We start from the raw sequence: 21,361 nt of genomic DNA on the forward strand, positions 1-21,361 counted from the left end.
AATGTGTTTGTTGTGTTTTGGGCTTGTGGGTGATGATGACCTTCAAAAAATATAAGTGAAAAAAACTCGAATACACAGAGCAATGAAAATTTAGAGAAAGTAGAATATTTATACGCAAATTTAATGAAGGTAAAATTTGCTTGTGTTTACATTTAGTCTTTACTTTGTGGTCAGCTGTGTGCATGTGTGTGTGTGTGTGTGTGTGTGTGTGCAGTGTTTAGAGTGCAGCAATGCCCATATCTTGACTGCTCGGCTTGTGTTTACATTGAATGGCAGGCAATGTGTCTGGTTATTGGGCAGCTTTAAGCCAAACACTGAGGTTGGCTTTTTATGTGGCAAACAAGACAAAAGGTTGGCCAAGCAAGCAACTAGAACAATGTAACTAGGCATATTTATTTGCACAGTTGAGCGCACACAATACTTCAGTTCAATAGAGAAATTAAAGCAAGTTTGAGAGTTGGAAGCAAAGCATAAGCAAAATATTTGAAATAGGCGTGATTTATTTTTATTTAGTAGCTTTACATTTCAATAGAAAAGCCGCTTGAGTTGCCAATGCCTTGGCTCAAACTAAAAGGCAATAGTATATTTTTGGCTAAAAGCAAAAACTGCTATTCAACGTATATCAAATAAATGTATTTCCAAAGAAGCGCAGCACATTTCTAAGCAAACAGCAGCAGCAAATGAAGGACGCACACATATGTTTGTTTGCCCAAGTGTGTGTAGCCTTTGCATTTCATTGACCCTTTAAATGGCAAAGATGAACACATGTATACACCTATGTATATATGTTTGTATATATATATAGGAGCAGCAGCAGCAGTTGCTAGCGCTGCTGTCATGTTGTAGCAAAAGTGGTGAAAAATTTGATTTGGGAGTTTATTCAATTTGTTGTATGTGTGTGTCGCTTGGGGTAGCATCAAGTCCAAGCATTTAAGTCCACATAGCACACACACACTCATCTCTCTCTCCTTCCAATATTATACAATCAACGTTGGACTCGAGAGTTCGAGTCGAGAGTCGATGCGCATTCAATGCGTTTGCGTTTGAGGTGAAAACTGCAGAGGAACAAACAGCAGCAGCAGCAGCAACAACAACAATTAGAGTAGCAGCAGCTACCGTTGCGTAGGCTCACACACACTCGCATCGAGAGCTGACCACACACACACATATATGCGCTCTGCTCTGCTCATATGCACTACACTCTTTATATATAGGCTCGTCCATTTACTCACTCACTCTCTCGCTCTTTCGCTCACGCTCTTTCTCTCTCTCTGCTATTAGTTACTCTCTGCTCTGCGCCTATGTACGCTGCTGCTGCTGCTGCGTCTGGTGGGTGACAGTTTGGCGTAGGGAGAGCTCACACACGCACACACACATGCAAACATTTGGTCTTTTGCCTGGCACATATAACAGGCGGCCGGCGGTTGCCGCAATTGCGACTGCGACTGCAGCGACTGCGTCGCGTTTTGTACACTTTTTGGACTGATTGGATGGCCACAGTGGTGCAATTATCATTTGTACATACCTGAAAATGAAAGAGAAAAATATATTAGTATTTGTATTTATGTATTCAATGCGTATTAATGTTAATTCAATAATTTAACAAGACAACAAAAATAAAAATAAATTAAATTAAATGAAAAAATGCGTTTTTATTTTATTGCGCATACATTTAAAATTGTAGAGCTTTAACTTTGACTTGAGCTCAAGTGTTTAACTCTTTAATTGCATTTCATAATGATTATGTTCATTAAAAAAATTGTATTTGAATTTATTATTAATATTATTATTTAAACACATTTTTTTTTAATTTGCAATATATTTTTTATACTTTAATTTTAATTTAACTGAATTTTTTTTGCAACATCAATATTTTGTTTTGTTCTCATTTACAGCAGCTAAAAAATTACAGAAGTTTTTGAGAATTGAAAAAATTTAGCTTTCATTCATTTCATTAACTGCTAATTAAATACTAATATAAAAAAAATTAATTGTTACTATTAGGACAGCTTAAATCAATTTGATTCTAGTTTAATTGCTTTTTACATTTTTCTATATATTTTATTGAAATTAGCTTTATATATTTGGCCACACTGTGCACAAATGCAATGTTTGAATTGAGCCTCCGCAGCAACAACAATAACTGACAACAGGAGTGGGCATGGGTCACTTGCTCAGCGGCAGCGCCGTTTGGCAGAGTCGCGCGCTGTTGGCCGCCGCCGACGTCGACGACGACGACGATGGAAAAAAGCCGTGCCTAGGCAACGAGCGGGAAGGGAGTGGGGCAGCGACAACATGTGACCCCACACGACACGCACGCTGGGCGAACAAAACGCACAATATGCGAATATATGGAGAGGCAAAAAAAAAAAAGCAAAATACATATATAACGATAGAAAGAGCAAAAGAGAGAAGCGAGGGGCAGTTGCGTTTGGAATGGGCGCAGAGCACAGCCCCAAAAACAATGGACAGGCACTAAAATGCAGCCAGAATGAAATACACACACACACACATACATACGCACACACAATTACCGTTGCAGGCATTCCGGCTATATACGAGAGCCCATGTATTGCCATTGAGCAGACCCCTCAGCTCAGCTCAGCTCACTCTCTGGCAATGGCTGCTCCACTATCTATCACTTGCATGTAGTCCTGGCTCTATCGCTCCTCTGCTGCGCCCAGCCTGCTTGCACTTGTATGCAAAAAGCGGCTCGCTGGACGCCTCGCTTGTTTACCAATTTATTTTTGCGCACACAAAACGAAACGAAGCCCCCCCTACGAAAAATGAAAAAAAAAAAAAATGAGCGTGGCGTGGCACAAAACGCAAAAGCAAAGCCAGAACCAGAGCCAGAGCAACAGCAGCAAGAAGAAATGTTGAAATTGTTGCTCAAATTTCAGTTCGATTTTTGGTTCATAACGATGAAAGCCTCTGCTCAGCCTCCCATTTTGGCCATTTGCCTATTGTGCATCTCTTTCTAGACTTTTCCGCAGCCAGCAGCAGCAGCAGCAACAGCAGCAACTGTTGTTTGTGTTTTTCTTTGCTTACTTTCAAGTTTGCCACTTTGTGCGTAGATTTCGCTTTAGCTTGCTTTTTCTTTTCTTTTCTTTCCTTTTTTTTTTTTTGTGTGACAGCCTGACCGAGCACAAGAGTTTTTTATGTTTGCAGTGCAGGACACTCGTAGACGAGCACGAAATTGAATGAACGGCCATAGATGGGGGCAAGCGCGTAGTAGTTACTATACTACGTGTATACATTGTTAGCTCGTATTTCGCGTACTATGCGGTTGAAAAAAAAAACAAGCAGAAAAAAGCGTAAAAAAGTACAGCAAATGTCGCCTAGGAAACGAAGTAAAAATGTAGCACAAAGGACAAGCTAGATTGCCTATAAGCTAAAAAAATGGAAACTATAAAAGCGCAGGAGAAAGTCAAACAGTGTGACGAAAGCACAATTAAGTAGCTTTAAATATTTTAAAAAATGCTGCATTTATATTTATTTATATATAGTTGAAAAATAAATATGCACTGCAGTTTTATTTTTATTTTTTAGGCACACTGTGCAAGCTTACGCCTAAAAAGCGACTACAAAATGCAAAACGAAATGCACTTGGGCTGGGCACAAAAGAGAAAGAGAAAGGCAGCCTAAGCTAAAAGCAAAACCAACATCAATCGATGTGTGTGTGTGTGTGTGTGTAGCCAAAGCAAGGATGAAACATGTTTGTTGGTCATAAACTAATCAGGTTTTTTTTTTCTTTTAGAGAGAGCAATAAGAGTGCCTAAGACAACAATGAAAGTATAAGGCACTAAGTTGAATCTGCTAGGGCTATGTAGCTGCATATGCTAAACATTTATTAAAAGTCTATTAACTTATGCAAGGCTTTAAAGTAGAACTAGCAATGTATTTATAAAATTAAAATATCAGATAATTCATTTTTGTATTCAGTGCTGCTACAGAAATCTATGGAGACATTTTTTTAATTAGAAAGATTTTCTTGTTTGGCATTTTTAGTTACTTTAAATGTTACTCTTGCTTATGTGAAAGAAATTTATGTGCAGCTCAAAGTTATCTTATTAACTAAGCAGCTTTTATGCTTTTTTAATTTAAATATTTGTCTAATTGGAAGATATTGTATTTAAAACAATGAGTCTAATAATAAAGACAAATACATATTAAAATTTTTTTTATTTTTTTTGATCGCAAATATTATAAATAATATTTTTTAAGATATTTTAGCTACATTAAAATTACTAACCAAAGCAGCTTTTCTATTTACATCAAGCAGAGCATTTTGTAAAATCTTGCTGCGTATATATTTTTAGTTTTATAATGGTAACATCAGAAAATAGAACTAATATATTTAATAAATTTGATTGCTATATTTTTGGCTATGTACCCATTGCTATTGCTGCTTTTGGTTCATTGGGGCACCGCTCTGCCTGTGGATCATGCCAACGAACGTTTGATATCCTATTTGCGAGTAAATGAATCCCACATCGAAGGCGCGCTGACCAGACTGCAGCGTTTTTATGGCCAGAATCGTGTGCATATCTATTGCAGACGCGATGAGCCGCTGGAGCTGCGCAACATATTCCAAAGCAATCGCCTGAGATTGTTAATGATGCAGCCGAATGCGGAGTTTAAACAATATAGAGCGGCTACAGCTCAGGGCGTTTATCGTGCCCATGAGCAAGGACGCGAATGCCACGAGGGCAAATTGCTGGCGGCGGCTACAAAGCGGATGCACTACATCTCGCTGCCGGCGCATGCTCATGCCTGCTATGGCATCTACACCCAGCAGGCTTTCAATCTAACGCTGCTGCAGCTGCAGTTGGATGAGGAGCGCGTGGCGCAGTTCGTTCTAGGACTTGTGCTTTGGTTTGCAGCCCCTCTGTGCGGCCAGTACTTGATGTGCTGCTACTGCGTTGCCGTTGTGCTGGGCGTGCATTTGGCCAGTCTGGTGGTCGTCTTCATGGCCGTGCTCTGCGCTGGCGAGCTGCGCCTCAATAGTCTGCGGCCAATGGGCGGCAATTTGAAGCTCGTGCTGGAGCGGCAGCCCTCGCTGGTGGCGCTAACTTTAGTCGCCGGCGCTTTGCTGCTGCTGCGTCTCTGCGAGCGTCACTGCCGCTTGTGGCGTCACGAGCGTGTGCGTCGTGCTCATTGCCGGCTGCTGCGCTTTTTCTCCTATGCCTTGATCTATGGCGCCTCGGATCATGCGCGCTTTGGCTACTTTTGCATTGCCATGCTGTTGCCTTGGCCTGAGCTTTGGTGGCTGCTCCGCTGGCTGCGGCTGCAGGGCAAGTGGCTGCAGCGTAGAGTGCTGCCGCCCCAAACGCGTCGCCTGCTCAGTGCGGTTGAGTTTCACAACCAAGTGGGCTATGAAACGCAATGCGCGCTGCTTGATCTGCGCCAGCGTCTGCGCAATGAACCGCCCAGCTGGGAGCAGATGGCTCAAATGCAGCAGCCACGTGAGTTTGCGCAGTTTCTCAATGGCGCCAATCATGTGCCACAGTCGGAGCCACCAGCGCCAGCGCCAGCTGAGGCGACTCACTACAGCAGCTCTACTCTCTCTAGCTCCAGCTCCAGTCTACTGGAGGACTCTACACCCTCGGCTGATTTAATATTTCGCAATTTCAACTATATGGACTCCGCACGCAGCTTGCGACGACGCCCCACCCCATCACCACCCTCAAGTCGAAACTAGCAATGAGAGTCACAGCAAGAGTGGAAATTGGACTGGCACAAATCGTAGTTACAACTTGCCTGACAGCTGCTTGATTAGAGACTAACTAAAGTGAAGCCAGTGCCATCAACTTTGATTACAGTGATGCTCAACTCTAAAGAATTGAGCGTAGCAAGCTCTGATTAGTTTAGTTGCTTTGCCTTTTTTTAGTTTAAATCATTATTTTAAGCATTTTATGTTATTTGACAATTTAAAAATAAATTATAACAAGTTAAAATTAATTAATTTAGAATTGGCTGAGAGATATTTACATATTTCACTCAGAGATAATTTTGAAAGTTTTTAAATTAAATTATAAAAATTTAAATTAATTATTTTAATATTTTGTGGTTTTGATTATGAAAGATAGTTGATATGTCGTATATTTTCTGAATTAAATTTAATTAAATAACATTTTGAGCTTTTTCAATTAAACTTAGTTGTTGCCATCAATTAATTTAAATAAAAATATTTTCTAGTCTATATCTAGTTGCTGCTGAAGTAAAATTTATTAAAAAAAAAAAAAGAGAAGTAGTAGTAGAAGTAGTAGTAGTAGAAGCACTTAGCTGCTGCTGAGCTCTACTTGCAGCAGTTGGCACAAGGCAGAGTCTATGAATGGTAGTAAGCATATCATAATTTCAAATTTAATCGAAATCTCTTGGCCACACAGGCGGCCGTAGAGATACTTTGGAACTGCGTGGCTGCCTCAATAAGTTTGCAACAGTGTCACGTTGGCCAGCCAGGAAGCTTTGGTTAAAAGTGCGTGAATGGCGTTACAAATAAGAACTTGCAACACACACACACACACACGCACACAAAGATAGTGAGGCCTATTAGCTGCAGCATAAAGTCGAAACTCATGCACACACACCCACGCACTAGGGTCGCCATTAGCAACAGCCAGCCCAGCAATAACAGCAAAGTTTCCGTTCAAATATGAGGCTACATATTACCCTCGGACTGCTGCCCCCCAACTGCATCACCCTAAAGCTTGTGACAAAGTCTGGGCAAAATGCAAATGGCTAAAATGCGCTTTGACATAACTGCTTGACTGCTTGCCTCTGCGTATGTGTGTGTGTGTGTGTGGACGTTAGTGTGTGTGTGTTTGTCACAAAACGCATTTCAAATCGAAATGTGGAACTTCAATCATTCGACTAGGTAGCAAGGCCTAAACGTAGCGCTTTGCATTTTTTTTTGCTAAATACTCTGCTAACTGATAGTTCAGGTATATTCGTTTTAAAAGAAAATATATTTTGTATTTTCAGATTATATTTTTAGACAATTTTCAAAGCATGAAAGCTACTTTATTTATTTTTTTTGTCTAATACAAATATTTACAATTTATATAACACATAAATATTTTTATTTATCTAATGCAATTATATACATATTTATTATTTAAGCATTAAATCAAAATAAGTAAATATTATTTATTGCACTGAATGTTAATTTTTATTTTTAATTTAAATTGAGCGTCATTAAATAGTATTTTGTAAACTAAGCTGCTACATTTTTTAAGTTTTTAATATTTCTAGAGCTCAACTTGTTCGTCTATCCCTAGTCAGTTATCTAGCTTTCCGTTTTTACGTCTTATACGTTCTGCTGCTGCGTTGACGGTGGTTGGAAAATTGACTAAATGCAACGATTCGAGTTCATTACGGGTGCGGTGTGTGGGCTAGGGGGGCTGGGAGGGTTGTGTGGTGCAACCAAATGGGCCAATTTTCCCAGTTTCTGTATGTGTGTGTGTTTTTGGTGCTCTGACCGTGTCCTATGTGCAGAGCAGGCCTAACGAGTCCAATTGGGTTTTCTATGCGCACATATTTCGATCTTAGTGGTTGTTGTTCCCGTTTTGGGACACGCGGAGCAAAAGTGCAGGGGGTGGTTTGCCTAACCGTCAATAGTTGCTGTTTTTAATGTGCCGCCGTGCAAGGATTTTTATTTTTGTGTGGGGTTGTCCTATTGTTGTTGCTTGCACAAAGTTACGTCAAAGGTCAGGACACGGACCGACCGAGGGGGGTTGTTAAAATAAAAGTGAAAAGTTTTTCAAGTTCTGCTTTTTGACTTTAAGCAGATTTTAGGCAATTTGAAAAAAATCCCTTTCAGCTTAGATATTAAAAATCAAGTATATCTTTCAATTTGTTTATAATTACACTCACCTGAACCATTTTGTATTTGTGTGTGTGTGTGTTGGTTTTTGTTGTATTAAATCCCACAGGCAATTGTAGCGGCAACTCGCAGCTGACGCCGGTGTCGCAGATAATAATAAACACAAGAAAGTAAAAGCAACTACAACAAGCACATGCACTTAAGACCAACAACAATTTAAAGCACGTGTTGTATTTGTTTGAAATTCTTTATGTTTTAAGCATTTAATTATTTACACGAATTTAAAGTTGCAATTTACACGAGAAAGCAATTAAAACCAAACATTAAAACCCGGCCAGGCGCTCGCTGCGCAATTGTACTGTTGTCTTATTAGTATGCTTCGCTTTAATGTTGTGCGTTTCGCACTTGGTATGTGTTTAATTTTCGCGATTTATTAATTTTAGCACGGAGCACACGCGCTTTTATTCTTCGGCGTCACAAAAACAATTGCGGTAATAACATATGACTGTGATGTAGCCGCACGTGTATTTTCGAACCTGAGTGAGTGAAAGATCCGATGTGTGAGTAATTGTGCAAGCGGGAGGCTCGATGTTCGACTCAAGTATGTGACATTCGGTGTCATCCAGTATACGCGAATATAAAAATCGTTACTGTGACTAAGCGTTTCACAACACTGGCTTGCTTTTACTAATAATTAAACGTTTTGTTTATTGAATTTGAAACTGTTTGGAGTTTGTGTAACATGTCTGACCAGGAGTATGAGCGCTTCGAGATTACAGACTATGACTTGGACAACGAGTTCAACATAAACAGACCACGCCGACGTCAGACGAAGCAACAACAAATCTATGGTAAGCCATATCAGAGAATCCACATTTAATACTAATTGTTCTTTGCTTGCAGGTATATGGGCTGACGATAGCGACAACGACAGCGAGGGTGAGCCAAGTGGACGCCGTGGACGTCGCGGACTGGGTGGCGGTGGTGCCAAGAAACCCAAAGATTATACGGCGCCGGTGAGTTTTGTAGCCGGTGGCATACAACAAGCCGGCAAGAAGAAAAAAAAGGAGGGCGAGCAGGCAGGCAGCGATGCTGAAAACAGCGAAAGTGATGATGATGGCAGGCCAGCTTTTGGCAAGCAAGCTGCATTGCAGGATCGTAGCGATGACAACAGCTCAGACAGCGAAGCGGAGCAAGCGCGCCAGACGTCAAGGTCTATGCAGGCGACAGCTGGACTGCGACACAAATCACACATAGCGAGCAATCGCAATGTAGGCGCCTGGGAGCAGCACACACGCGGCATAGGCGCCAAGCTACTGCTGCAGATGGGTTATGAGCCAGGCAAGGGATTGGGCAAGGATTTGCAAGGCATCTCGCAGCCTGTGCAAGCGCATGTGCGCAAAGGACGCGGTGCCATTGGCGCATATGGACCAGAGACGGCGGCGAGTGTAGGCGGCCAACCAAAAGCTGTTAAAGTAGATGAAGATGTGCGTGAAGCCAAAGAGTTCAAGGAGCAGCTAAACAAATGGAAAAAGGGTGAAGTGCGTGAGCGGCACACCAAGCGTTATTACTACAAATCCGTAGAGGAAGTTATAGCCAAGGGCAAAAAGTCGGATCACTTGCTATCGGAGCAGCTGAGCAAGCGTTTAGGCAATGTGCCAGTCATCGATATGACTGGACCAGAAAAACGCGTTTTGAGCGGTTACCATGCGCTGGCGCAGACTAAAATAACACCAGAGGAAACACTGTACGATGCGAAGTCAGGAGCGGAGCCTGCGCCTGTAAGCGTCTTTAGCATGCCGGAGCTGACGCACAATTTGGAGCTGCTGGTGTCGCAGTGTGAGCAGGAGATTATAGCCATAGACAAGACCGAACGCGAATGCTCCGATCGTGAGGCAGCGCTGCTGCATGAGCAGCGTCAGCTGGAGGATCTGGTTCAGCTGGAGCGCAATCATATGCAAACACTGGAGCAGGTGCTGTGCCGCATGGAGCAGCTGAGCGAGCAGCCCGAATTGACGCTAGCGCAGGCAGAGAAACTGTTCCTGGAGCTGCAACATGACTATGCCTCAGAGTATTTAGAATTTGCCTTGGCGGATCTGGCAGCGGGCGTTATAGCGCCGCTGCTGAAGCGTGAGCTTAACGACTGGCAGCCGTTAGTGCAGCCCACGCAGCCGCTGCAGCTCATCAAACGCTGGCGCGGCATACTCCAGCGTGATGAGCAGCAGCTGAACAATAAAGCGGATCAGTCAGCACGTAATGTATTCGATCCGTACAGCTCGCTCATCTGGGTGGGCTTGATACCCTCGTTTAGAATCTGCGCTGCCAACTGGGAGCCCAAGGAGCATGCCACCATGGCTGCGCTGCTGGATGCTTGGGCGCCGCTGTTGCCCAGCTGGGTGTTGGATTCAGTGCTGGAGCAGCTGGTGCTGCCACGCTTGACCGCCGGCGTGCTCGACTGGGATCCACTGACAGATACAGTGCCCATACACAGCTGGATCCTTGCCCTGGCATGCCATACTGGGCAGCAAGCTGGAAGGAAACCATTTACCCGCAGATACGCAGCAAGCTGGGCGTTGCCCTTACAGTCCTGGTCACCACAAGATCGCTTCGGCATGCGCTATGTTGACACCCTGGCAGTCAGCCTTTCCGCCCGAGCAGCTGCAGCTGCTGCTCCAACGCAGCATTATACCCAAACTGCAAGCAGTGCTCTCAGAGTTCATCATCAATCCGCTGCAGCAGAATCTGGAGCTGTGGCAACAGGTTTGGGAGTGGCATGAGCTTATACCTGCACCTCATATGGCCCAACTGCTGGACAAACATTTCTTTCCACGCTGGATGCAGGTGCTGGTGCTTTGGCTGAACCAAGCGCCGGACTTTGCGGAAATCTCACGTTGGTATGCCGGCTGGAAGAGCATGTTGAGTGAGGCGGTGTTGTCCCAGCCGTGCATCAAGGAGCATCTGCGTCGTGCCTTGGATATGCTGCATCGTGCCACGGATGTGGTGCTGCAACCCACTACAGCGATACCGCCGCCTCCCATGCCACCGCCACCCGCTCCCCTGCTGATTACTCCCATGATGCTGGTGGATGTAGCACCGCCTGCTCAGCTGGAGTTCAAGGAGTTGGTCTCGCAAAAATGCGCCGAACTTGGCATCATCTTTGCTCCACTGCCAGGCAGACGTGAGCTGGGCAAACAGGTTGGTTAACACTCAATGCTTTAACAGTATACTTAACTAATCCCTATTCTATTTACAGATCTATCGCGTGGGCAAACTCTTTTGCTTTATCGATCGCAATGTCTGCATGATCAGCGACAGCAGCTTGACCAACTGGCAGCCATGTGGAGTCAATCAGCTGCTGGAGCGCTCACAGACTGGACTCATCTAGTACTTTACGCTATAAACTGTGTCAACTAGTCCTAGTGTTAATATTAAGACAACATTTAATTTAATTATAAACTTAGTAATTCAAAGAATTCTTAATCTTTTGCTAAACATAGCTATTAATAAAAATTCTGCTGACTGAAAATTGAAATTGCTTACTACAACGAATTTTTCAATAAATTTTTACGCTAAGCTTAACACTTTTGTCATATATAAAACAATTAAATTAATTAGATAATATAATAAATAATATTAGCACTGCAACTAACTAATATAAACAAAGTCTAAGCATATTAATTCAAACAGGTGAGCGCATGATAACTGATTAGCTTAAGCTTGTAAACAAATAACTTACGCTTATCAAAATTAGGCAAAAGTGTTAAATTTCTTATCTGTTTACTGACCAATCCACTCTTCAGCTCTTTAAATATTTCATTGAGCGTTGTTTTTTTTTTGGCTATTAATAAAACTATAAAAATGTCTGTATTTTCCATAGACTCATAGCTCCATGTACTTTATTATTATATTCCTATTCCATATCTGCATTATCACAGTTAGTTAAAGCTTATCAGCAGGCCATTAAGAACTAAACGAGCTGTAGGCATTGGAGGTTTAGTTGAGATGCATCCACCGTTAGCTACAGTTGTACTAACTTAAGTCTCGATAGTATATATTTATAAAAAAAAAAGTGAATGAAAACATTGTGCGAAAGTAAATTAAATTGATTTTGTATTAATGAAAATATAGTGTCAGTAACAAAAAATCAAACATCATCTAAAGTTGTTAAACGTTATTAAAAAAAGCACTAAATTTAGTAATTCAACATTATCTAAAACTTGTTAATATATGAGCAACTGACTTATCGTGCAACATACCCGAATTATAGTTATGAACACAAAAATGTTTGGCAATTGCTTTTGCTAGTTTCAATTGCTCTGAGCACGTGATCGGATTAGTTTTGCAGCAAACCATGTAAGAGGAAACCTCCAAAGCTTTCCAAGCTAATGCAAAAAGTGTGCCAAAGCTATAAAAGACTATGCAAAGTCAAATTAAAATTAATTTAATTCATAAACTCATGGCCATGCAGCCGAGCAGAAGAAATTGTCGATTTTATTTGCTGCTTGCACTGCTTGCCACAGTTTCCGTGTTGCTGTTGCACTATCAGCAACAAGTGCGTTACTTGCAACTGCAGCCGCAATTAAATAAATTAGCATTAATTGAAACAAGTGCAAGTCCACGCACTAGAGACTTGCAGCAGTTGCTAAAGTGTCGCAATCGTCGCTTGGAACTGCAGAAGTTGCAACATGGCGATTTCTGGGTGATTGAGAATCTGATAGCAGGTGAAGTTAGTCGCCACATGGCCTGTGCTGAATCAATTACGTATACTACCAATGGAGATTATACGTTTTTTGATAATCTGGAAACGATAGCAGAGCGGTGAGTTTTAAATAATATGAATTATAGTAAAGTAAGCTGTAAAAGTTAGTAGCTAATTACGATTTGGGTTATAATGCACTAAAATTTGATTTGTTAATTTGGATTATGACAAAATAATTAAAGCAATAAGTTTGCAATATCTTTTTGAAGTATTTTAATCGCAATAAATAAATTCATTAGGCCATAATCTTAATTCTTATTTGCCGTATTCGAATTGTAAATGTTTCTTTCTTTAATAAATAAACTCGACAACTCAAGTCGTTACGCCTGCAACTTAATTGTTAAAATTATTATTTACTAATACTGTGACTTTTTTTTTATAAGAACAATATGCAGTTAAGCTGAACAACTTCAGATGTTACACTTTATATCTATGACAAATGCATACTTATCTTAGGTTTATACTTATTTTTAGTATTTATCTCTAAGCAGCAATTTTAACAAAATAATTTTTTGAATGCTGTGTAATTTATTACAAAATTTATGCCATGCCTGGCGCAAGTTTTAGATAAGCAAAGTGCAGTTTTTAACATTTATTTTTCAATTTAATGCTAGCTAAATATTTATTTTTCACAGTTGGCGTGGCCCCATCAGCTTTGCCGTGCATACGCCGGGCTTTGACCTGAGCACCACTTTGGATGCCATACAGTATGTGCGCAACTGTTTGCCGGGCAGCGCAGCGATCAGAGACTACGTCAGTTTTCATGTTTACTTTGGTCAGCAGCATATGCCGCCAGTTGTGCCCTTGAGCGAAGCGGAAGCGCTGCGTTGGCCCATTAACTGCGCTGAAGCAACAGAAATGCCGCCACCTAAAATTACAATGTACAAAACGCTGGCCAATCTCACTTATCCCATTAATGTGGGACGCAATATAGCGCGCCAGGCAGCCAATACGCATTTTATATTCGCCTGCGATATTGAACTGTATCCCAGTTTGGGTTTTGTGCAGCAGTTTTTGGATTTAGTGCATCGCAATCATAGCGTGTTGGCTCTGGAGCAGCAAAAGCCCAGAGTCTTTCCATTGCCTGTGTTTGAGATCAATGCGAATGAGAGTTTGCCTGCTAATAAGCCTGAATTGATGGCTTTGTTGCAAGCTGGGCGCGCTCAGCTGTTTCATGCCCAGATCTGCACTGTTTGCCATCGAGTGCCTGGCTACAAGAGCTGGATAAATCAAACACTTAAGCACGATGCGCAACTCAAGGTGCTTGATGTGGGTCAGCGCGTGGGCAGCTATCGCTACTGGGAGCCCTTCTACGTCAGCGACAATAGCGAGCCTTTCTTTGATGAGCGCGTCACTTGGGAGGGGCAGTCCAACAAGCGCATACAGGCAAGCAAACTCTAGCTGCAGCTAAAGAATAAAATTAATCATATATAACTTATTTTCCAGGGCTACGCCATGTGTCTGCTGGACTACGAGTACCATGTGCTGCATCCTGCTTTTCTAGTTCACACGCCTGGCATTAAACAGTTTGATGCCAAATCGAAACGTTTGAATTATGTCAAGGCTATGAACAGATTAATAAACTATAAAATAAAGCCAGAGTATGCTGTGCTTTATGGCACGAATAATAATTGCACTACATAAGCCAAAGATAGTTGGCTAAAATTAGCGCTTAAGCATATAAGTGTAAAATAAATGTGAGAAGACTTTTATTTCAAAGCTTTAAACCCTAAGTTCCATATTAAGCATTATATAATGATTCTTGCTTTTTTAAGCCTGATTGGGTAAAAATAAATAATTTATGTTTATAATATTTTATGTAATAAATATATTTATGTTTATTCTGTAGTTATAGTTTTAGCTGAGCTATTGTTTTGAAATTTATAATAAGCTTGTCAACAAAAAGAGCGTAAATTATTTCTTTCAACTTTGATTTACAATTACAGCTTTGTTTTATTTTTAATATTTAAGCACATATTTTCTAATCTTTTTTTGCCATATTTATAAGCCACTCCAAATTATTGTTAACGCCTGGCAGCGACACCAAATTGTTGTACAATTTCTTTAATTTATTTAATCTATGCAGCCTCGCAAAGCGCAAAGTTTTATTATAGCGAATTGACTGCCAGCTATCCTCAGTGCGACGTATAAGAAAAACATTATCCATTATAATAAACGAGTAGCCGAGATGCGAAAGCAGCAGGCACTGCAAATTATTGTTTGCCTGGTAGATGGATTCCATTTCATATTGCTCATCGTAGAGCGGCTCCAGCTCATTGATGCTGATGTAGCCCACGCAAATGCCGTGTGTGGCACGATCATAGATATACAGATGCTCTTGATCTTTTACAGATGATAGCCAATTCCTTTGCCACAAATAATTGTTGTTGTAAATTGGCTTGGTTATGTTGTAATCTCTTAAAACTTTAACCAATTGCTGCTTGTTGTAGGCCAGCGGCGCTTGGGGCGTGTGTGGAAAGGTGGGCAAGCAGTAGATACTATAGATGAAATTTAATAAAAATATTATAAGCTATAATAAATAGTGAAATTTATGTAAAATTGTTAAGCAGAAATTTACAATTCAAATGAATTTTATAAAGCTCGAAACTTATTTGAAGCTAAAAAGAAATATTTAAGCAACTAAATTTAAATTAAAAGCTCAAGCTCATAGCTCAAATTTTAAATATAATAATATAATTAAATAATAGTTATTAAACGTTAATAAAAATTTCTACGCACCTGGCAAACGGCTTGGCTATGTCCGGATGATTCCAGTAGCGCACCCAGGCGAAATGTATAAACTTTTTGGCGAAATTGCTTGGGGGCAGCAGCTGCATGTCCAGCGCCATGATGTAGTAAGTGTAGGCATTGAGGCGTGCCACATTACGCAGCAGATTCACCGGATACTTGAGCTTATGCAGATGCCAATAGGTGACATCCTGACGCGCTTTCGCATAAGGTGCGGGTTGATGGCATTTAAGACTTGCTGGCGGCGCGCGGCTAAGATCGAAGAGATGCAAACCCGGCGGATAATGTTGCCTATGCCAGACCAAATGGATGCTAACAAAGTGACGCAGAAGCCGACGCATTTGCAGACAGTCGTGTATGTACCAAAAGGATTCGATGGCCTTGTAAAAGTCCGAGCCGCTGGCATAGATAGTGAGGCTAATGGGCGCTTGCCATCTGCAAAGCAAATGTGAGCAGAAGCTTTTACTTAAATGAGTTTGACACACCTGCTCAGCATTGTGGGCAACAGTCCCAGGTCCATGTAGGTGGCATGTGTGGTCAGTGTCAAGCTCTGGTTGCTTTCATAGATTTGCTCAGCTCGCAAATACTCATGCCACACCATATAGTCGCCATGCTGTCTAACATAGCCGCGCTGCGGTCGCTGCTTGGGCTGCTGCCACTCAGCTTGCAACGTTTGAATGTCGCCCATGATGTGGAAAAACAGCAAAACGCAGCTGAGCCCAAAGATGAGCAAAATTAGCTTTGCTAGAAATGGTGACATTATTAATTATTTTGAAAATATAATAGCAAGTTGTGAAAGTCAAAAGCCAGCTGTGTTCAGTTTGAACTTAAACAGCGTTGCCAGATCAAGCAATAAAAGCTTTAAAGCTGCAACACTGGATGGCGCTAGCTGTCAAGTTACAAATTATTATTAAACGCATTTACATTTATTTGCAAATTCAATTAAGCAATCAATATAGCTTTACGCAAAGCATTACGCAACATTATGTCATTCATTAGCTCTGCTGGCTGAAAGTACTTTGCATATTCAGTTAGTTTCTCGGAATTGTGCTGCGGTAACGAGCATTTTAGCTTTGCTTGTTGTGTTCTCAGTAAACATGGCTTAAAGGGATTCGTTCCATAGAATTGTTGATAGCGTTTGCTGCTGACCAATGTTACAATTTGCACAAATGCCAATAAAGCAAACAAATCGTAAAATACAAGTACTGCGAAATGGATGCAAAAATGACTACAATTCAATATTATTTCTATATGCATGATAACTTACTTGCATAGGCAGTGGCTATAAGTGTAACTAAGATTAAGCTGCTCAGATTTAAAAAATGTCTGCTGATGCGCAGAAATAATATGACCATGGCTACTATTTGCAGCAGGTAAGTGAACTCAAAGCAGGCAAGCGGCAAGACAAACAGTTTCTTAAGCTGCAAGCCAAACACACACAAGTTAAGCAGTTAAGAGTTAAGCGTTAGTACAAAGTCGTTACTTACTTTGTAAGCGCCATAGGCAGCTGCTAAACAAGATACTATGTGACTTATGCTATAGACTTGCAGTAGAACAGTTGCTACTTTGGGATCTGTAATTAAAAGATACAGACAACAACAACAAACAGCTAAGCAGCCCACTTACCTTGCTCCATCCAGTCTATAGTATCCTTAACCATAAAATAACTTTCTCTGTACGCAGACTCTGTGTCAAATTTGTCAATCATCATGGGCAAAAAGTCAATGCCATGCGTTAGGATAATATACATAACAACAATGCTTTTGGCCTAAACAAAATGCTTAAAATAAATGCATTTCAAATAGCAATCTACTTACCATAGCAAATATGCTGATAATTATAACGCCCAAGCGCACGGATGCGCAAAAGAAATAGGACTGCATGAACAGCATGTTGCTGAGCTGGAACTAAATCCTGACGTTGTCCTGTCGTACGTACGTCTAGTCTAATGAATAATTGCTGCGCTGACTGCAGCGGCGCAGCTAGCACTTTTTACAGTGGGCTGCTGCTCAGCGCCCCCTTGCAAACGACGCCACTGCGCACAAATCACATATGCAGATAGACATCTGTTATACAAGCTTTTGCCATTAAGCCTTAACCATTTTTTTATGGCCTTTTAGTCGTTTGGTCATTTATTTGTCACTCGCTTTTGTTCTCAGTCGCTTGCCCGCATTTGTTTATTAATGTTGAACAATTTAAATTAATATGTTATTTATGGAAAGCTACTTGTGCTATTGCTCAGTGCGCTTGGGCGTTATGATAGTCGCCGTTTTGGCCATGGTAAGTGCCTCCGCAGCAGCAAGAAACTTTACTTTATTTACTTTGCATTTGCTTGGCGCTTGCAGCTGCAGAACCTAACTCTGAGCATTTTCTTGTTTGTGCAAGGCGTACATATATTTGATTATTTAATCGATTTGATGGAGCAGGATGCGCAATATAGATCGAGCAGCTTGGTTAGAAAGTTCATTGATTGGGTGCACGATGGTGAAGTGGAAACTTTTCATTTTTTATTGCATATAAACTTCAAATCCCATTTGATTTGCAGCTCCCGACAATGTCTTGATATTTCTACAGGTCTGCTGCTATCTTCATATACTGACGGCCATTTTGGGCATCGTGGGTGCAATCAGAGTGTGTTTGAGTAAAAATTATTGGTTATATATTTTTATGTTATCTATGGTTTGAGTTAATTGCCATTCATTCCTTTCAGTTCCTTCCAGTTAGATTTTTCATATGCTTGCTTCAATATTTTAAATAATATGTTAAATTTTCTACAAGTGATTTTAATTTTATTTATTTACACTTAATTAATTATTTTATTTATACTGCATACAGAGTACTTACAATTTATTTGCTTTATTCAATTATTGCACTTTTAATTGTTAGCTAATTGCTTTGTATTCATTTAATTAGTTTCATTTTATTTATTTACACAGAATATAAAATGAGTTACTTACATTCTTTGTTATTAATCAATTATGTTACCTTTGTTATTAAGCTTATTGCCTTATATGTGTATATTTAATTGTAGTCAGAGCTATTTATTTATATTCATTTTAGAAATAATTATTATTTGAAATAAAAAGCTATTTGCTTTAGATAAAGTATTTCTTACTATAGCTTTTATATTGATATTTATTTTAGATGTCACTGAAATAATTATATTAAATAACAACAAATGCCATTCAAGTGTATCTCAAATTTCAGTTGTGTTTTTTTTTTTATAAGTATATACATTTCCTTAAGCTAAACAAATGGCTATTTGCTTACCCTTGGCCTTTGTTGGATGCTTTTGACCTTCTTGATGCTACTTAATTCTGCACTCTATACGCATGATTGTGCTACAAGAAAGAAAAACAACTTTGGGCTTGCTGATTGTGGCTAAACTCGTGGGCAGCTTCTGGTGTCGTAAGTCTTGTCAATTAAAACTATAAAATTTTGTTTATAAAATTTTGTTTATAGTTTTTGTTGGCTATAATGCCGTTACCTGCATTGCCATGTATCAGATCATAACATTGGTTAGAAGCTCCAGATATCGTCAGCTGTATGGCGAGGATCCGTTTCATCCGCTTGCAATGCAGCGCATCTCTGCTGGCAAGGACTCGGTGCAACAGCTGCGCATGCTGCAAACTCCGGAGGAAACGGACATTGATGAGCAGAAGCGCTTGGCCAAGTTGGCGCAGTGGCCTAAGCGCAGACCGCAGATAATTTCAGTTATACCCGTGCAGGCGCCAGCGCCGCAGCTCAAATGGTGGCAGCTACAAGCGCTGGACAAGGAGGCGAGGCTGGATGATTCGCGCGTCTATCGCAATTGGCAGCGCGACGAGCTGCTGCGTGGCGTGGGCGGCGAGCTGGAGCGCAAGAACGCGCTCAATCGACGCTATGCTGAGGATCAGCAATTTCGCTGGCATTAGCTGCAATTTGCTTGCACTCACTGTAGTGCCATAAAGCTGTAGTCAAGCATTACTTTATCAATTTATTCAATAAAACTTCGCTTTCGATTGAGCGAGCTTAACAATTGCAAACACCTCTTAACAATTTTCAATGCGCTTGGACTTATATTTTGTGTTTTTTTTTTTCTGCTTCTGGTAAGCACTTTGCATAAACGACAGTACAGATTATGCAACTGTCTGGGATTGTCAAGCGCCGAGTCGACAACACGCTCAGCACACTTTGCATATCCTGGGCAAAGGATATATACATACAAAGATACTGCTACGTGGCAGCAGCAGCAGCAAAACTTACAAATGCTTTTTGCCGTTCAACATTTGCAGTCAAATGCACAGCGCTCAGATAAAATGCAAAAGCCGAAAGTGAGAGAGAGAGAGAGAGCGAGAGCGAGTGGGAAAGTGAATGGAGAAAGTTGCTGGACTATTGTGATGGCAAACGAAAAATCAAAGTGTCTAACAATTGTGCCCAGCACTTGCCCCAAACGCTGCAGCAATGAAGCAAAAGTCTGCAGCCGGCAACAGAGTTGGGCGATACAGTCAATTTCAATGTCTGTCCAGCTCACACACACACACACACAGACATACAAAACGTTGCTCCCTGGCGTATTTAGCGCCATGTTGACAGTTGCATTTACAGTTATTTCGTACAGTGTTGCAGTGCTGCCAACTTGTGCACTAATTTAATTAAAACTTTCAGTACGGCCAACAAAAATATCTAAAACAAAAGTCAATCAGACAGTCAAGCTAGCAGTGAAGTCAAGTCAGTCACTTGGCCAGCCAGCCAGCCAGCCAGCCAGCTAAATGTCCTTGGAGATTTGCAAAGTGCAAAGTGACATTGACTATGTTGCAACCAAACAGCAACAGCACAAGTTTGTAATTAAATATTTGCAGTAATATGAAATTTATTATTATAAAAATTATAATGAAACTAAGAAGTTTACTTAGTCTGTAGTCTGAGCAGAATAAAGAAAGTATCAACAATACAGTTAATTACTCTAGTTAATGTAGTCGCTGCTTCTTTTGCTTTCAAATGGCAGCGCTTCAAATTTATATAATTTAATGTTAAAATAATCTGCCAAACACTCAACTCAGATAATGACAGCAATCAGCAAAGCATCGCCACTTAGTAAGCGATATACACACACACAGAGACACACACACATATACTCTACTCTCTTAACTCTCTTTTTGCCAGTGCATGCGAAATAAAACTCACGTAAAATGCTACGTGTCGTTGATTATCTGTCGTGTGCTTAGCAGCGGATTAGCTTGCCAAAAAAGAAGAGAATGAAATAAAATAAAGAAAAATACAACTCAGGCAAAAATTCGAAAATTCCCTGTCCTGAGCCTTGGCAACAGCGCCAAACATTCGCATCCGCGTCCGCATTGGCACGTGGCGAAGTGTGACGCTTACTTTTGGGGTTTTCTCTTACTCTCTCTCTCTCTATCTCTCTTGCGCTTTGGGCCAACAAGTGGATGGATAGCTGGCTCAGGCGGCAGTGGCTGTGGCTGTGAGTAGCTGTTGGCAAGTTTACGACAGCTGCAAGTGGGTTAAGGTAGATTTCACAGTTAACTTGCCAACTTACTGCCAGGATTTTAATTCAATGTGCGTGTGTGTGTGGGTGCCTTAAGCTGCCAACAGATAAAATAATATATATGTATATATATTAGTTCTTAAGCACTTAAGCTGAGCTAAGTTTTTAATTTTAAGCGTTTCAAGCTGCTGCAAGCAATTTATAATATATTTGATAACCAAGCAAATTCAAATATGTTATTTAATAACAAATAAATAGAAAAGTAACTCATAGACGCAAATAAAATGTGTTATAGTAAATGTGCTAAAGCCAACAAATGTAACAAGTTTCCAACAAAGAAACCTCACAGAATATTTTGCCTTCACACCAGTTGCTGTCACTCAATAAAATTCAAAATATTTTACTGTCGCAAATGAAATAAAGGAATTGCATATTTTGCTTAAGCTAATACGAATTTAATAACAAATAAGTAAGTTGCTTTAAGTTTGCTTTTAAGTATGGCAATTTTAAACTGTAAACTATAATTGCATTAAGTATTTTAGCA

The 21,361-nt window shown here is 40.6% G+C and overlaps 7 protein-coding genes across 7 annotated transcripts in view; 4 read left to right on the forward strand and 3 right to left on the reverse strand.

Annotated features, from left to right (window-relative positions):
* The window catches only part of LOC108607942 (neuroguidin), a 41,263-nt gene extending 33,213 nt beyond the window's left edge, over positions 1–8,050 (reverse strand). Inside the window, exon 1 of the mRNA XM_017999059.2 lies at positions 7,876–8,050. Within this exon, the coding sequence (XP_017854548.1) occupies positions 7,876–7,884 (9 nt within the window). The 5' untranslated portion in view covers positions 7,885–8,050. The remainder of the gene's footprint in view (positions 1–7,875) is intronic.
* On the forward strand, positions 4,343–5,936 carry LOC108607941. Its single transcript, XM_017999058.2, has one exon. It carries the CDS (start codon positions 4,388–4,390, stop codon positions 5,699–5,701), a length of 1,314 nt encoding a protein of 437 aa, XP_017854547.1. The 5' UTR covers positions 4,343–4,387; the 3' UTR covers positions 5,702–5,936.
* A 469-nt stretch (positions 8,051–8,519) lies between the features above and the next one.
* On the forward strand, positions 8,520–11,276 carry LOC108597564 (septin-interacting protein 1). The gene is given in 7 exon segments (XM_017984177.2): positions 8,520–8,676; positions 8,729–10,323; positions 10,325–10,360; positions 10,362–10,403; positions 10,405–10,431; positions 10,433–11,020; positions 11,079–11,276. Coding segments are annotated over 7 exon segments (2,529 nt in total). The 5' UTR covers positions 8,520–8,567; the 3' UTR covers positions 11,211–11,276.
* Positions 11,277–12,060: 784 nt separating this feature from the next.
* On the forward strand, positions 12,061–14,228 carry LOC108603487 (beta-1,4-glucuronyltransferase 1). Its single transcript, XM_017992065.2, has 3 exons — positions 12,061–12,643; positions 13,220–13,970; positions 14,031–14,228. The coding sequence occupies exons 1-3, from the start codon at positions 12,243–12,245 to the stop codon at positions 14,226–14,228; spliced, it is 1,350 nt and encodes a 449-aa protein (XP_017847554.2). The 5' UTR covers positions 12,061–12,242.
* Positions 14,229–14,558: 330 nt separating this feature from the next.
* Positions 14,559–16,132, reverse strand: LOC108603159 (beta-1,4-glucuronyltransferase 1). The gene is made up of 3 exons (XM_017991719.2): positions 15,818–16,132; positions 15,324–15,767; positions 14,559–15,082 (listed from the first exon to the last, which is right to left on the reverse strand). The coding sequence occupies exons 1-3, from the start codon at positions 16,090–16,092 to the stop codon at positions 14,566–14,568; spliced, it is 1,236 nt and encodes a 411-aa protein (XP_017847208.1). The 5' UTR covers positions 16,093–16,132; the 3' UTR covers positions 14,559–14,565.
* Positions 16,133–16,274: 142 nt separating this feature from the next.
* LOC108598935 lies at positions 16,275–17,224 on the reverse strand. Its single transcript, XM_033294929.1, has 5 exons — positions 17,150–17,224; positions 16,959–17,100; positions 16,820–16,905; positions 16,600–16,753; positions 16,275–16,537 (listed from the first exon to the last, which is right to left on the reverse strand). Exons 1-5 carry the CDS (start codon positions 17,222–17,224, stop codon positions 16,275–16,277), a joined length of 720 nt encoding a protein of 239 aa, XP_033150820.1.
* A 313-nt stretch (positions 17,225–17,537) lies between these two features.
* Positions 17,538–19,246, forward strand: LOC108605911. Its single transcript, XM_033294930.1, has 5 exons — positions 17,538–17,612; positions 17,678–17,816; positions 17,878–17,963; positions 18,647–18,740; positions 18,795–19,246. The coding sequence occupies exons 1-5, from the start codon at positions 17,538–17,540 to the stop codon at positions 19,244–19,246; spliced, it is 846 nt and encodes a 281-aa protein (XP_033150821.1).
* Positions 19,247–21,361: the final 2,115 nt, after the last annotated feature.

Source organism: Drosophila busckii, chromosome 2L, assembly GCF_011750605.1.
Source record: "Drosophila busckii strain San Diego stock center, stock number 13000-0081.31 chromosome 2L, ASM1175060v1, whole genome shotgun sequence".
Classification (NCBI taxonomy): Eukaryota; Metazoa; Arthropoda; class Insecta; order Diptera; family Drosophilidae; genus Drosophila; species Drosophila busckii.